The sequence below is a fragment of the Mobula hypostoma genome, chromosome 1, assembly GCF_963921235.1.
Source record: "Mobula hypostoma chromosome 1, sMobHyp1.1, whole genome shotgun sequence".
Lineage (NCBI taxonomy): Eukaryota > Metazoa > Chordata > Chondrichthyes > Myliobatiformes > Myliobatidae > Mobula > Mobula hypostoma.
The window spans coordinates 196,539,603-196,553,028 of NC_086097.1; the positions used below are offsets into that span (position 1 = coordinate 196,539,603).

A 13,426-nucleotide genomic window follows, 5' to 3' on the forward strand; every position below is an offset into this window, starting at 1 on the left:
ATAATCCTGTATTTAAAATGTTTTCACTCGATTTCAATATCACAGTAGATCCAAAAATTATCACTTATTCAATCCCAATTCTTCGATCTGCCTTTCTATTTCAATAGCATGATAATTTTATATTAGTTTCTTTGATGTGTTAGTTTTGGCTCAGCGTCGATTCCGTTTCTGAGTATGATGAATGGAGGCTCAGGCTCTCTTTAGAGATAGGAGCTCACCAGCCTTCCTGCAGCAGTGAGAATGTGCAAAGTTTGAAGCGCATTCTATCAGACATCTACCCTCTCAGATGAGTGGAAGATTACAACAGATTATTCCTTATACTTGGCCAACATTTATCCATAACCAAACATAAATAAAACAAATGTTATCATGGACTATGAACTTCACCTAAAAAAACAATCAGTCTTGTATTGGACAGTTTGCAAACCTAGGAGTTAAGTTACTGGATTAGCAGCCAGAAGCTAGGATTTGACTTCCATCATGGCACCCAGTAAATTCGAAATCAAGAGATTAAATAAATCTGGTATAAAATTGAGGGCTGGATGGTAGTGTAATGCTATTCAGCGCCAGGTACCCATTCCATTGCTGACTGTAAAGAATTTGCACATTTTCCCCCTGACAGTGTGGGTTTCCTCCAGGTGCTATGATTGCCTCCCACATTCCATCCATAGGTTAAATGGTTACGTGGGTGTAATTGGGCACCGAGGGCTCATTGGGAAGGAAGGACCTGTTATCATGTTGTACAGTATATCTAAACAAACAGATAGGTAGATAGGAGCTAATTTCAAAAACAGTGATCACAAAGCTATCCTGTAATCATAAAAAACCATCTTGTTAGCAAATGTTGCTCAGGTTAAGAAAATCTCCAATCTTCTCAAGTCTGGCTTAAGTATAAATTCAAACGTATAGCAATCTGTAGCCCTATCCCAAGAGACCAGCACTTGGCTTGGCCAGATGCAAACTAAACCTAGTTTGGAACTGGTAGTCATGATACAGTGAGGTGAAAAACCAACTGTAAATGGTGCCCCTTTAAAAAGAGTTACACCCCTTTACATTCAGCATGTTGTACCATTCCAATCCAATCTACCAGAGCTACCTTGCATCCTGTCAATTTCCATGAATCCTGTACACCACTAGTTAAATTACATCAAAAGCCTATTTGTAGTAAAGAAATCTGATTTGCATCTACACGAGGTGTCCTGCAGAACAAAGGCAAGATTCGGAAATTCAAACTCCTTGGCCAAACCCTTCCTGCCCGCACAAAAATTAAATATAAAGGAAATCTTCACAATGTATTTTACACAAAATGTTCTGAATAAAAAACTGCTATTTGGCTCATGGAAAAAAAAGTGCAAGCTGTACATGAAATCATTTAATAAGTACCTGTTTATGGCTCCTCAGTAATGTCTCTGAAAAATTGTTAAACTGCTTATAACGTTACAACTGTGTTATAATGCGCAGTTGTTGAAAATCACAACATGATCTTACTGTTTTCTCCTGATGTCAAGCCGGGACTTGATGAAGTTGGAAGAAGTTGAGGTCGAGACAAAGAAGCATTGAAAACGTTGGATTTCCCAGCAGTGCCATTACTATTGGTATTACCATTAACTCGCACAGACCCAGGTGACTGGTTATTTGGGCAAGGAGCTGCACAAGATAGAAATGTTATGAAAGAAGCATTTATGCTAATTACTTTAGAGCAGAACAGCTAAATGAAAATTGCATCTACCAGGCCTACATAAACACATGTTATTGATGGTGCTGAAATAGAATGGACCCCTAGCTTTGCTTTGACATTATCACAGAACTTTGGATGTCTTTACTTGATGCTTATTCACACATACTGTACTAGCTTAAGCGGTAAGGAAGAAACGAGTGTAAAGATTTTGAGAAATGAGGAATATGAAAGAATGTTAGTATATAATGTTATCTTAGAGCATAGATTTCCTCAGGGTGCTTCAGTTTCTTGTGCCCCACACCTAGCAAGGAGAAAGGGCAGGGTACAATTGGGGAGGACACTGCAAAGTCCTTAATCAGTGGTGGTGCTGAAGTTTTAAAGTTTCAGATTTTACTAAACAGAAAACAGTAAAGAAGTTAATAATGTTAATACTGGAAAATAATCTGTTAGAAGAGAGGATAAATAATGAAGTAAAAATCAATACATATAAGTACTGTATATCACATTAAAATTTTACTAGAACGAAACAAAGATTCAGGTGGGCAATGAAGAGTATAGATGAGATCATCTCTGTAGACAGAAAGTTGCAAGATTTGCTCTGAGATAGAACAAATTAGAACAGTACCTGCAGTGAGAGGCTTCACAGGTTGTTGTATGGCCATGGCAAGAGGTTTTGTTATATTTCCACTCCGGGACAGGTCTTGACATCCAGAGAAACTGGCAGAGGATGCTGCTGAACCATGACTGAACATCGATTCTATAATGTATGAAATATTATAAAACTTAACCTACCATTCTGTACTATAGCCAAAGCTATAGAGGTGAGTAATTGAAGCTTTCAGAACCTCCTCTTGGTAACACATATTTTGTCCGATAAACAAATTAACTACACTCACAAGAGAATTTTTCCCACTACACTAAGAGTGAGCAAGCCACTTATAATGGATTATCTTAGTCTAAGAATGTCAGTGCTCTTTTCAATTTGTAGAATATGATTCAACATTTAGTGACATGTTTAACCATGTGAAGGATTAACAAAAGCTACTGAAAAGTAAATAGCTATTATGAAATATGAAAACATATTATTAAGTAGATTTTTAAATAAAGCTACGCACAAACCATCTAATTTCCTCAAACTGCATGTGGTATATTTTGCTATATTCAGCTATTTTCAATCACACATTTTCAGGCTGTTTTAAATTTGATTGGATGCTGAAAGACAAAATGACTATTTATAACTGATCCCTCTGAGAAAGGATACAAAGACATAATGAGGTACAACTTTGGAGCTGCAGAAGGCCCAAGGATTAATCAATTAATCATTGGTCTGCCCCAAAAAGGCTGATCTCAGGCAAGGCTACAATCAAATGGAAAACCGTAAGAAGTTTGTCAGTTAAGAGTCAATAAGGAGGGGAAAACAAAACAAAATAAATGCTAAGGAATGATGCTGGACCATTGAAACCACTCAGTCCAATGATCCTACCCCATGTTTTCTGCCTTCAAATTACCTAAGACTTTTTTCAACCTCCATCTATCTATCTTTCATGTACTTATCTAATAAAACTCTACCTATCTTAATCCTGAAAATCATAAGTAGATCAAAACATAAACATGAGGAATTCTGCAGATGCTGGAAATTCAAGCAACACACATCAAAGTTGCTGGTGAACGCAGCAGACCAGGCAGCATCTCTAGGAAGAGGTACAGTCGACGTTTCGGGCCGAGACCCTTCGTCAGGACTAACTGAGGGAAGAGCTAGTAAGAGATTTGAAAGGAGAAGGGGGAGGGGGAGATCCAAAATGATAGGAGAAGACAGGAGGGGGAGGGATGGAGCCAAGAGCTGGACAGGTGATTGGCAAAAGGGATATGAGAGGATCATGGGACAGGAGGCCCAGGGAGAAGGAAAAGGGGGATGGGGGGGAAACCCAGAGGATGGGCAAGGGGTATAGTCAGAGGGACAGAGGGAGAAAAAGGAGAGAGAGAGAGAGAGAGAGAATGTGTGTATAAAAATAAATAACAGATGGGGTACGGAGGGAGGTGGGGCATTAGCGGAAGTTAGAGAAGTCGATGTTCATGCCATCAGGTTGGAGGCTACCCAGATGGAATATAAGGTGTTGTTCCTCCTACCTGAGTGTGGCTTCATCTTTACAGTAGAGGAGGCCGTGGACAGACATATCAGAATGGGAATGGGATGTGGAATTAAAATGGGTGGCCACTCAAATCAAAACACATAGCCACACTGAGTGGTTGTTTAATTATCTAAAGCAATTCAATTAGATTATCCTCTTTTTTGAAAACTTAAGGAAATAGAAACCAGTATTTTGGAAGCTGCCTTTCTAAATTAATACTAGAAATGAATGGCCTATTTCTATGTTGTAGTTCTCTATGACTCTAAATTCTTATATACCATTGTTGAGTCTGCACTACAGTCCTTTCTAGGCTTACTTTCCGAATTTTATGCCTGCATCCAAATACCCATTTCCAGAGTTAGAGCGACCAAGGTTCTATGCAAATTATTCATCAATTCTTCATTTCTAAATTCCAGTCTTATTTGAGGTCAATGTTTCATTAAGCTTTAGGATCATTTTTATCCTTTGAACAGTATCAACTTTAGGTCAGTACCAAGGACACTTCCTGACACGTGTGATGCATTGTTGTCATTTGGGGCGAGATGGAGGCTGATCTGTTGAGCAGCACTTCTGAAATGTTGGTCAATCTTGTCACATAATCAGAAACACAAGCCAATTTGTATGCAGCAAAACATCATAAATAGCAAATGAGACATTACCGGTTACTGGTGTTCAATGATTTTGCCTAAGAAGTAAAGATTGGCCAAACAACTTAATTTGCCCAAGCACAGCATATGATGCAGACAAACACAAAACAAATCACATTTTGAAGAGTGGATAAATTTCCCAAGCCCCGATTCCAGTTTTGGCAATAATGTTACTGTAACTCTTCAAACTATTTTCAACGTGAAAGCAGGGACACAAATAAAGAGGGAGCTTCACAGGCTGTATCACTATCCGGTTGCAGGGAGGGGCTACTGCACAAAAAGAAGCTGCAGAGGGTTATAAATCTAGTCAGCTCCATCTTGGGTAATAGCCTACAAAGCAACAAAGTACCCAGGACATCTTCAAGGAGTGGTGCCTCAGAAAGGCTCAATTACTAAGGACCTCCAGCACCCACATCATGCCTTTTTCCCACTGTTACCATCAGGTAGGAGGTACAGAAGCCTGAAGGCACACACCCAACAATTCAGGAACAGCTTCTTCCTCTCTGCCATCCGATTCCTAAATGGACATTGAACTCTTGGACACTACCTCACTTTTTTAATATATATTATTTCTGTTTTCTGCACGATTTTTAATCTATTTAATATACGTATACTGTATAAAGTATATCAAATAGGATATTTATTTATTTATTATTAATTTTTTTTCCCCTTCTATATTATGTATTGCATTGAACTGCTGCTGCTAAGTTAACAAATTTCACATCACATGTCGATTTTAATAAACCTGATTCTGACCCTTCAAAAAAATCAACATGCAGACTTCAGGAATCTGAAAAAATATTTCTCACATGTAAAAACTCTGACTGCTCTTTTGTAATCCACTCATTCCACAAAATGATACTGAAAACTCTTCCAAGGCAAAATGACCTTAGTATGCCAGAGTAAGATGTTAGATATATTCATACTTTTGTATGAGTACCACATGGTATAAAAACAATGCACTGTACTCTCAAATATATGCACGCAGCAATCTCAACAGCCTACCTGTCTGACAGCTGGCGGCCGTGGTGCTGCAAGCACTGGGTGAGACTGTGTCTACATTGGGTGAAGGTGATGTCGAACCACTGACTGCAGCAACTGTCTTGGCTGTAGGTAGTGCAGATGAATAACTGCTAGGCAACTGACGAGTTCGGCATTCTAAACACATTTCAAAAACAGTGATTATTATATTCAGTTGTACCTCACACCTAGAGATATTTCATTACCATGTAGTTGATATTAACATCACATCAAGGCCTCAAAGTCAGGGTCATGGAGGAATCATCAGGATTGGCTCTACAAATGAAAGGAGCTATGAGGGATCTTGGTGTTTTGGTGCACAAATCACAAAAAGTTAAAGAAGGCAAAAGGTATTTTGGTGTTTATGGTAGTTTAAGAAAAGGGAGGTTTTGTTACAGTTGTACGGGTGTTGATGAACCAAATTTGGAATAACGTGCACAGTTTAATACCCTTTTCGAAAACAATATATGAGCACTGGCAAGTAGCTCAAAAGAGATTGTTGGGTTGAAAAGGCTGTCCTGGCAGGTAGGGCTACACTGGGTCTGTTTTCCTTGGAGTTTAGAAAAATGAGTGGTATCCTTATTCAAACATATAAGGGCAGATGTTGAGATGTCTTTATTTGTGAGGGATTCACAAATAAGGGGATATGGCTGAAGAGTTTGCTGATGTAAGCGGGTGGCAGGTTATTTAATACTGAGATACAGCATTTTTTTCCTCAGAGATCATGAATATCTGGAATTATTAGCCTCCAAAGGTAGCAGAAACCAGATCATCAGACATATTTAAGGTGCCGATAAGATAAATATTGCGAAGATCAAGAAATTGAATTTCATGGGGAAATGGCCAGAAGAAGAGTTGAGGTCAACTTAGATCACATCAAATGATGGACCCAATGCCCTGCTTCCCCTCCTATTTTTCTTGTGTTTTTGATATCTGCTTTGGTTTTGAAATTGTCTCCAGTTCGATGTTCAAAATTCAGCTATCCAACAACAAGAATTACCTATTGCAAAAATATTCCATTTGAGATCTACAGTCAAATGAGATTTAGGCTTCCTGTCTAAATACCAGGATATTTTAGCCAAGTCCTAGTTCTCAAATTAGTTATTGGCTTAGCTACTTTGTTTACTGTTGTGCACCAGTCAATCTCCTGTGAACCCAAAGACCTTTTGCCTCACCCAAATCAGCCTAAATTCCTGGCCTCCATCATCTCTGTTGTTTCCTATGATTTTGTCATCACGGTAAGTCAAAAGAGTAATGGGTGGCACAACAAAAAGACAGCATAATTTGTTGTCTATTTAATAAGTACAAAAAGATTTGTATTCCAAACTTTATGTACGTATTGTCTAAAATCCAGCATATTCTCCATTCCAAGGATGGGCCTATAACTTGTTGAATGAAAGTGAAAAGGAAATTCTGATGTTTATGGTGGATACAATGTTTTGCTTCGTGAGGAGGCTAAATTTGGCATGCCCCCATTGACTCACACTAACTTTTATTAATGCACTAAAGAAAGCATTCTGCTTTGATGCAGCACAACCTGGTATGTAGCTGCTCTGCACGTAACTGCAGGGAGCTGCAGAGAGTTGTGGTCATAGGTCAGCACACCACAGGAAACATCCTCCCCACTATGGACTCTCTCTATACGGCTCCTTGCCTTAAAGCAGTCCCATCCACCCCAGGTATTCTCTCTTCTCCCTCACCCAACAGGCAGAAGATACAAAAGCCTGAAAGCATGTACCATCAGGCTCAAGGACAGCTTCTATTGCACTGTTCTCCAACTTTTGAAAGGATCTCTTGTACAAATAGACAGACTTTTGGTCTCATAATTTAGTAAGTTAGGAATTTAGTAAAGCATTTGACAAGGTTCCACACAGTAGGCTTATTCAGAAAGTCAGAAGGCATAGGATCCAGGGATGTTTGGCCAGGTGGATTCAGAATTGGCTTGCCTGCAGAAAGCAGAGGGTCGTGGTGGACGGAGTACATTCGGATTGGAAGGTTGTGACTAGTGGTGTCCCACAAGGATCGGTCCTGGGACCTCTACTTTTCATGATTTTTATTAACGACCTGGATGTGGGGGTAAAAGGGTGGATTGGCAAGTTTGCAGACGACACAAAGGTTGGTGGTGTCGTGGACAGTGTAGAGGATTGTCGAAGATTGCAGAGAAACATTGATAGGATGCAGAAGTGGGCTGAGAAGTGGCAGATGGAGTTCAACCCGGAGAAGTGTGAGGTGGTACACCTTGGAAGGACAAACTCCAAGGCAGAGTACAAAGTAAATGGCAGGATACTTGGTAGTGTGGAGGTGCAGAGGGATCTGGGGGTACATGTCCACAGATCCCTGAAAGTTGCCTCACAGGTAGATAGGGTAGTTAAGAAAGCTTATGGGGTGTTAGCTTTTATAAGTCAAGGGATAGAGTTTAAGAGTCGCGATGTAATGATGCAGCTCTATAAAAGTTTGGTTAGACAACACTTGGAGTACTCTGTCCAGTTTTGGTCACCTCACTATAGGAAGGATGTAGAAGCATTGGAAAGGGTACAGAGGAGATTTACCAGGATGCTGCCTGGTTTAGAGAGTATGCATTATGATCAGAGATTAAGGGAGCTAGGGCTTTACTCTCTGGAGAGAAGGAGGATGAGAGGAGACATGATAAAGGTATACAAGATATTAAGTGGAATAGATTGAGTGGACAGCCAGCATCTCTTCCGCAGGGCACCACTGCTCAATACAAGAGGGCATGTCTTTAAGGTAAGGGGTGTGAAGTTCAAGGGGGATATTAGAGGAAGGTTTTTTACTCAGAGAGTGGATGGTGCGTGGAATGCACTGCCTGAGTCAGTGGTGGAGGCAGATACACTAGTGAAATTTAAGAGACTACTAGACAGGTATATGGAGGAATTTAAGGCGGGGGGGTTATATGGGAGGCAAGGTTTAAGGGTCGGCACAACATTGTGGTCTGAAGGGCCTGTACTGTGCTGTACTATTCTATGTTCTATGTTCTATTAATCTATCTTGTTATGATCTTGCACTTAATCATTTACTTGCACTGCACTCTTTTTTGGGAGCTTTAATACTTTGCTCCTTATCTTCATTGTTTTATCATATTCTAATTCAATGTACTGTGTAATGACTTGATCTGTATAAACAATATGCAAGACAAGCTCTTCACTGAATCCTGGTACATTTGACAATAATAAACCAAAATCAATATGATGTAAACTCTCCAGAATTTCTCTACATTGGCTAACTTCCTTTCTTTATTATTCCCTTTAATGACTCCAGGCAAACACTGCCATTGAAATAAGATACCCAAGGACTGAGATCAATGCATGGAAAAAGAAGACACCATTCAGTGTTGCTTCCTTCATGGCTACCCTTGGGAGGAGGAAACTTCTTCAGCAGACCCTGAAACTGAACTGCAAATATGAATATACCACATACTGTTACATCTGCACCCTTTTTAAGATTAGCTTTCAATGGCACACATACGTCAAATTATCAGAACATACCGTGAAATGGATTGTTTGTATCAATGACCATCACAGACCAGCACAGTCCAGAGAACAATGCTCAAGTGTGGCTTGCTTCTGGCCCCAACATAGCATATCCAGAACACTGGGGGAAACCCAGATGTTCACGGGAAGAATGCAAAAACTCCTTACAGACAGCAGTGGGAATTTAACCCCAATTGCTAATCACCAGATCTGTAAACTTTTGCATTAACTGCTACACTACCGTGCCATCAAGTGCATCATCAGCTGCATCAGAATCTCTGATCCTGCAGAGAGACTATGTTTTCCCTAATCTAGGCTATATTTGAGCATTCAGATTCATTCAAGATATTCAGTAAAAATAAACTTCTACAGTTACAATCTAATGCCATGTTCAAAGACTCATTCCATTAAAATGTAGATGTCCAGATAAGTTCTGATCAACTTAAACTTAAGATTCAGCCATTGTAACTCAAATGATAATCAGCTGAATCCAAGTTGCAAAAACCAGCCACTGCCACTGAGGAATCACTTAAAAGGGAATGCAAGACTCAGTTTAAGACTATAGGCACAAGAAACTGCAAATGCTGGAATCTGAATTAACACAGAAGATGCTGAATGAACTCAGTGGGTCAAGGCATCATCTGTAGAGGGAAATAGACCGTTGACGTTTTGGGTTGAGATCCTTTATCTGGACTAGATGAAGGGACTCAACCAAAAGAAAACTGTCCATATCCCTTCATAGATGCTGCATGTTTCATAAGAAATAGCAACAGGAGTAGGCCATCTGGCCCGTCAAGTCTGCTCCACCATTCAATAAGATCATGGCTGATCTGACCATGGACTCATCTCCACCTACCTGCCTTTTCCCATAACCCTTAATTCCCCTGCTATGCAAAAATCTATTCAACCTTGTCTTAGATATAGTTACTGCTTCATTGGGCAGAGAATTCCACACAGATTTCTCCAGAATTTTGAATGTCACTCCAGGTTCAAGACTACATTGATCATAGACTACTAACAAGGATGCTTATAAAGAGCAGTCACATACACGTGCTTTTAAAATAATGAAGGCAAGTCTCTCCAGCAGTAATACAATTCTCTCTATTGACTTTTCTTTGGATGATGCTTTTCACTAGAGGCATTAAAAATGAAAGCCCATCCTTTTCAAGTAGCCTCGGAACAAATACAGTAGTTATTTCAACTTTGCACGTCAGCAAAGACAGAATTATAAACTCTACTTAGATACTATTTTGGGCAAGAATTTAACATACATTGCAAGTCTTTTGATATTTAGCAACATCTCAAATCCATTGTTTATAGGCAAACATGCAGCTTACAACATATAAGAGGAGGTAAAAAAACGTACTTACATAGGATGGATTTTATTCTGAACATTTATTAATAATGGAAATCAATTTAATCAATTTTCCATGATATTTTACTTAAATTGTCACTAGGAGGAATATCTGATAACATTCAAAGAATTAAAAGGCACCAAAGGAAAACAATCTGAAAACTATTGATTATCATAAACACAATTAATAAATTGTTGAAATATTCAGTTTAAGAGACTGTCATGAGCTTGATTACCTTTCCAGCAAATTAATGGTCCCTTTGAGAAAACACCTTGTGAGTTTTTGATGAGGTAATATTTTAAGTGCTTCTGCTTCTTCGGCTGGGTTGTCAGTTTTAAGTTGATGTGATTGGAAAACTCGGTGAAGTACCGGAATCCTTTCTCCCCACAGCCTATACAATTTCCCGAGAAACCTGTAGTCATAGCAACCAGACCAAGAGCAGAAAGTGAAGATTATGAATCATTTGGATCCAATTGCATTTTGTGAAAAAAAAATTGTTTCCTTTGAAGCATTTTAGTGGAATGGATTTTTTTCCTCTGCAAAATCTATTAAGACTACAATTCCAAATATCTGTATTGTGTCCATTTGGTTATACTTATTCATAATTATTTAAAACAAATGTTATTTGGGTAATTGTATTATCCCATATCAAATTATGGCATCAGGACTGAAGTGGAGAAAGAAGATAGCCGATGTAAAGAGGATTGGGAGAGCGATTGGAGAACAAAGGATGGATGAAGGATGACAGCAAAATGGAGCCAGGTTTGATAAAGGAAGGGATGGAGATGGGAAGACAGAGACAGGCCAAGCAAAAGGGAGCCAGGTTAGATGGAGGGCGGAGATGAAGGTGGAGACAACCAGGAGCGTGATGCATGGGAACAAAGAGGCTACCAGTGCTGGAATCTGATAAGTAAGAAAGGTAATAATGGGAACCATTAAGGGTGAGGTGGGTCACAACCAGATGCGCACATGCATGTGCGTGTGTGTGTGTCTGGGGGGGGGAGTGAAGTAAGAAATTAATGGGTAAATGTGGATAGTATTTTCCAAGGTGTCTCTCTCTCTCTCGAGCATACACACACACACACACACACACACACAAAGTAAGGATTACCTGAATTTCAAGTGCAGAATATGAGGTGTTCTCCTTCTATATGGAGTATGAGGTGTTATCCTTCCACTTTGCATTGAACCTCACCCTTTCAGTAGATGCAGTAGAGAAGGCTGAGGACAGACATGTTGGTGAGGGAATAGAAAGGAGGATAGAGACGGAAGGAAACTAGGAGCTCAGGCTGGCCATTGTGGAACAAGTCACAATGGGTCTGCAGATTGATAGTCCAGTTTGCGCTTGGCCTCACTGATGCAGAGGAGGTCACAGCTGGAGCAACAAATATAGCAAGCGAGGTGAGAGGAGGTGGCCTCTCTTTAGGTCCCCGCTTGGTGGAGATGGAACAGGTGTAAAAGCCAGAGTTGCACATCCTGTGGTTGTGGAGGAAATTCCCGGGGGTTAGGGAGGGGTGGGTGCTGAGAGGTGAGTGGTCAAGGTGTCACGGAGGGACTGGTTCCTGCAGGAGGCGGAACAAGAGTTGGGAGAAGTGGTGGGATTTCACCACAGCTGGCGGAAAGAATGAAGGATGTTGTGCTGGATGTGGAGGCTACTTCTATGAAAGATGAGGGCACAAGAGATTCTGCAGATGCTGGAAATCCAGAACAACAAACACAAAACACGAGAGGAACTCAGCAGGACAGGCAGCGTCTATAAAGAGGAATAAACAGTCAACATTTCTCGCCAAAGCCCTTCATCAGGATTGCAAAGGGAGGATGAAAAAGATGGTGGGGGTGAGGGGGAGAAAAAGAAGCTGGCAGGTGACAGGTGAAACCAGGTGAGGGGTAAGGGTGGTCGGTGGAGAAAAATTACCAGAAGGTTCAATGTGAAGAGTAGATAAATTCCATATCTGTACTGTTTGAAGGGAGTTGGAGAGAGAGCATAAGCATGAGAAATGGAGGAAATTTGAGAAATTTTAACATTGCTGTTCAACTGAATCACAGCAGACATAAACTAAGCTCACTACAGAAGGTCAGGTCAAGTTATTTCAAGCCTATGCATGCATTTAATTACTCTTAATAAGTATTAATTATTGCCAGTCAACCTCTTCAGCTGTATAAATAAACTATCACAAATGCAGGGCCTCATTTTGTTCAAGTTTAAATTACTGAAGAATTATTTTTAAAGTTCTATATTTTTCTTTTATCTCATAATCAAATTATTTCTTTCTTCCCTTTATATTTTGTTTCTTTATTAAGCATTAAGTTCAGCCGTCTAATGCTTCTTTCTCCATCCTTATACAATTCATTTCAAAATTCTCCAATCTTGGGTAAAAAGCTCCCAGCATTTCCATTTCCATTTTTGGTACTGCTGTCAATTATCACTTATATTAAATGAGCAAAGATGAAAGTCATCTGTCATGAGAGAAACCATGTTCATTTTTCAGACTGACATCTTTCACCTAAACCAAATTTTGCCAAGTATTTCCACATTTTCTGTTTTTAGATCAAGTTGAATAGCAGATAGTAATTGCTGTCGGTTTACGAATAAATTTTTTGCTTTACAAATGCTAGGAATATATTATTAAAAGTTATCTTATCTCCAATGCTATAAAACTGGATAACACCAATGGGTCCTAGTTATTAGGGTGTCTTGGTTGGAAAAGATTGACACAAGTGTTAAGGAGCAATTGATCTCAATATTTTTTTCAATGCTGTAGGCTGCTACACACTTCACAATGTACAATGGAGATAGAAAGTTTGTGAACCCTTTAGAATTTTCTCCATTTCTGCACAAAAATGACATAAAATGTGATCAAATCTTCACGCAAGTCCTAAAACTAGATGAAGAGAGCCCAATTAAATAAATAACACAAAATAACTTCGACCAAACATTTCTGGTAACTGTTGATCAGTCCTGCACATTGGCTTGGAGAAATGTTTGACCATTCCTCCATACAAAACTGTTTCAGTTCATCAATATTTCTGGCATACCTTGCATGAACAGCCTTCTTCAGGTCATGCCACAGCATCTCAATTGGTTAAGATCTGGACTCTGACTTGGCCA

General features: G+C 39.6%; 1 protein-coding gene across 8 annotated transcripts in view; it reads right to left on the reverse strand.

Annotated features, from left to right (window-relative positions):
• Positions 1-13,426, reverse strand: part of greb1l (GREB1 like retinoic acid receptor coactivator) — a 293,936-nt gene that overhangs the window by 104,817 nt on the left and 175,693 nt on the right. For 7 of the 8 annotated variants that reach the window (XM_063062702.1, XM_063062718.1, XM_063062664.1 and 4 more), the window contains 4 exons: positions 10,553-10,729; positions 5,460-5,612; positions 2,304-2,435; positions 1,489-1,647 (listed from right to left, as the gene is read on the reverse strand). In XM_063062702.1, the coding sequence (XP_062918772.1) occupies positions 1,489-1,647; positions 2,304-2,435; positions 5,460-5,612; positions 10,553-10,729 (621 nt within the window). The remainder of the gene's footprint in view (positions 1-1,488; positions 1,648-2,303; positions 2,436-5,459; positions 5,613-10,552; positions 10,730-13,426) is intronic. The other variant, XM_063062729.1, reaches the window with a different exon arrangement.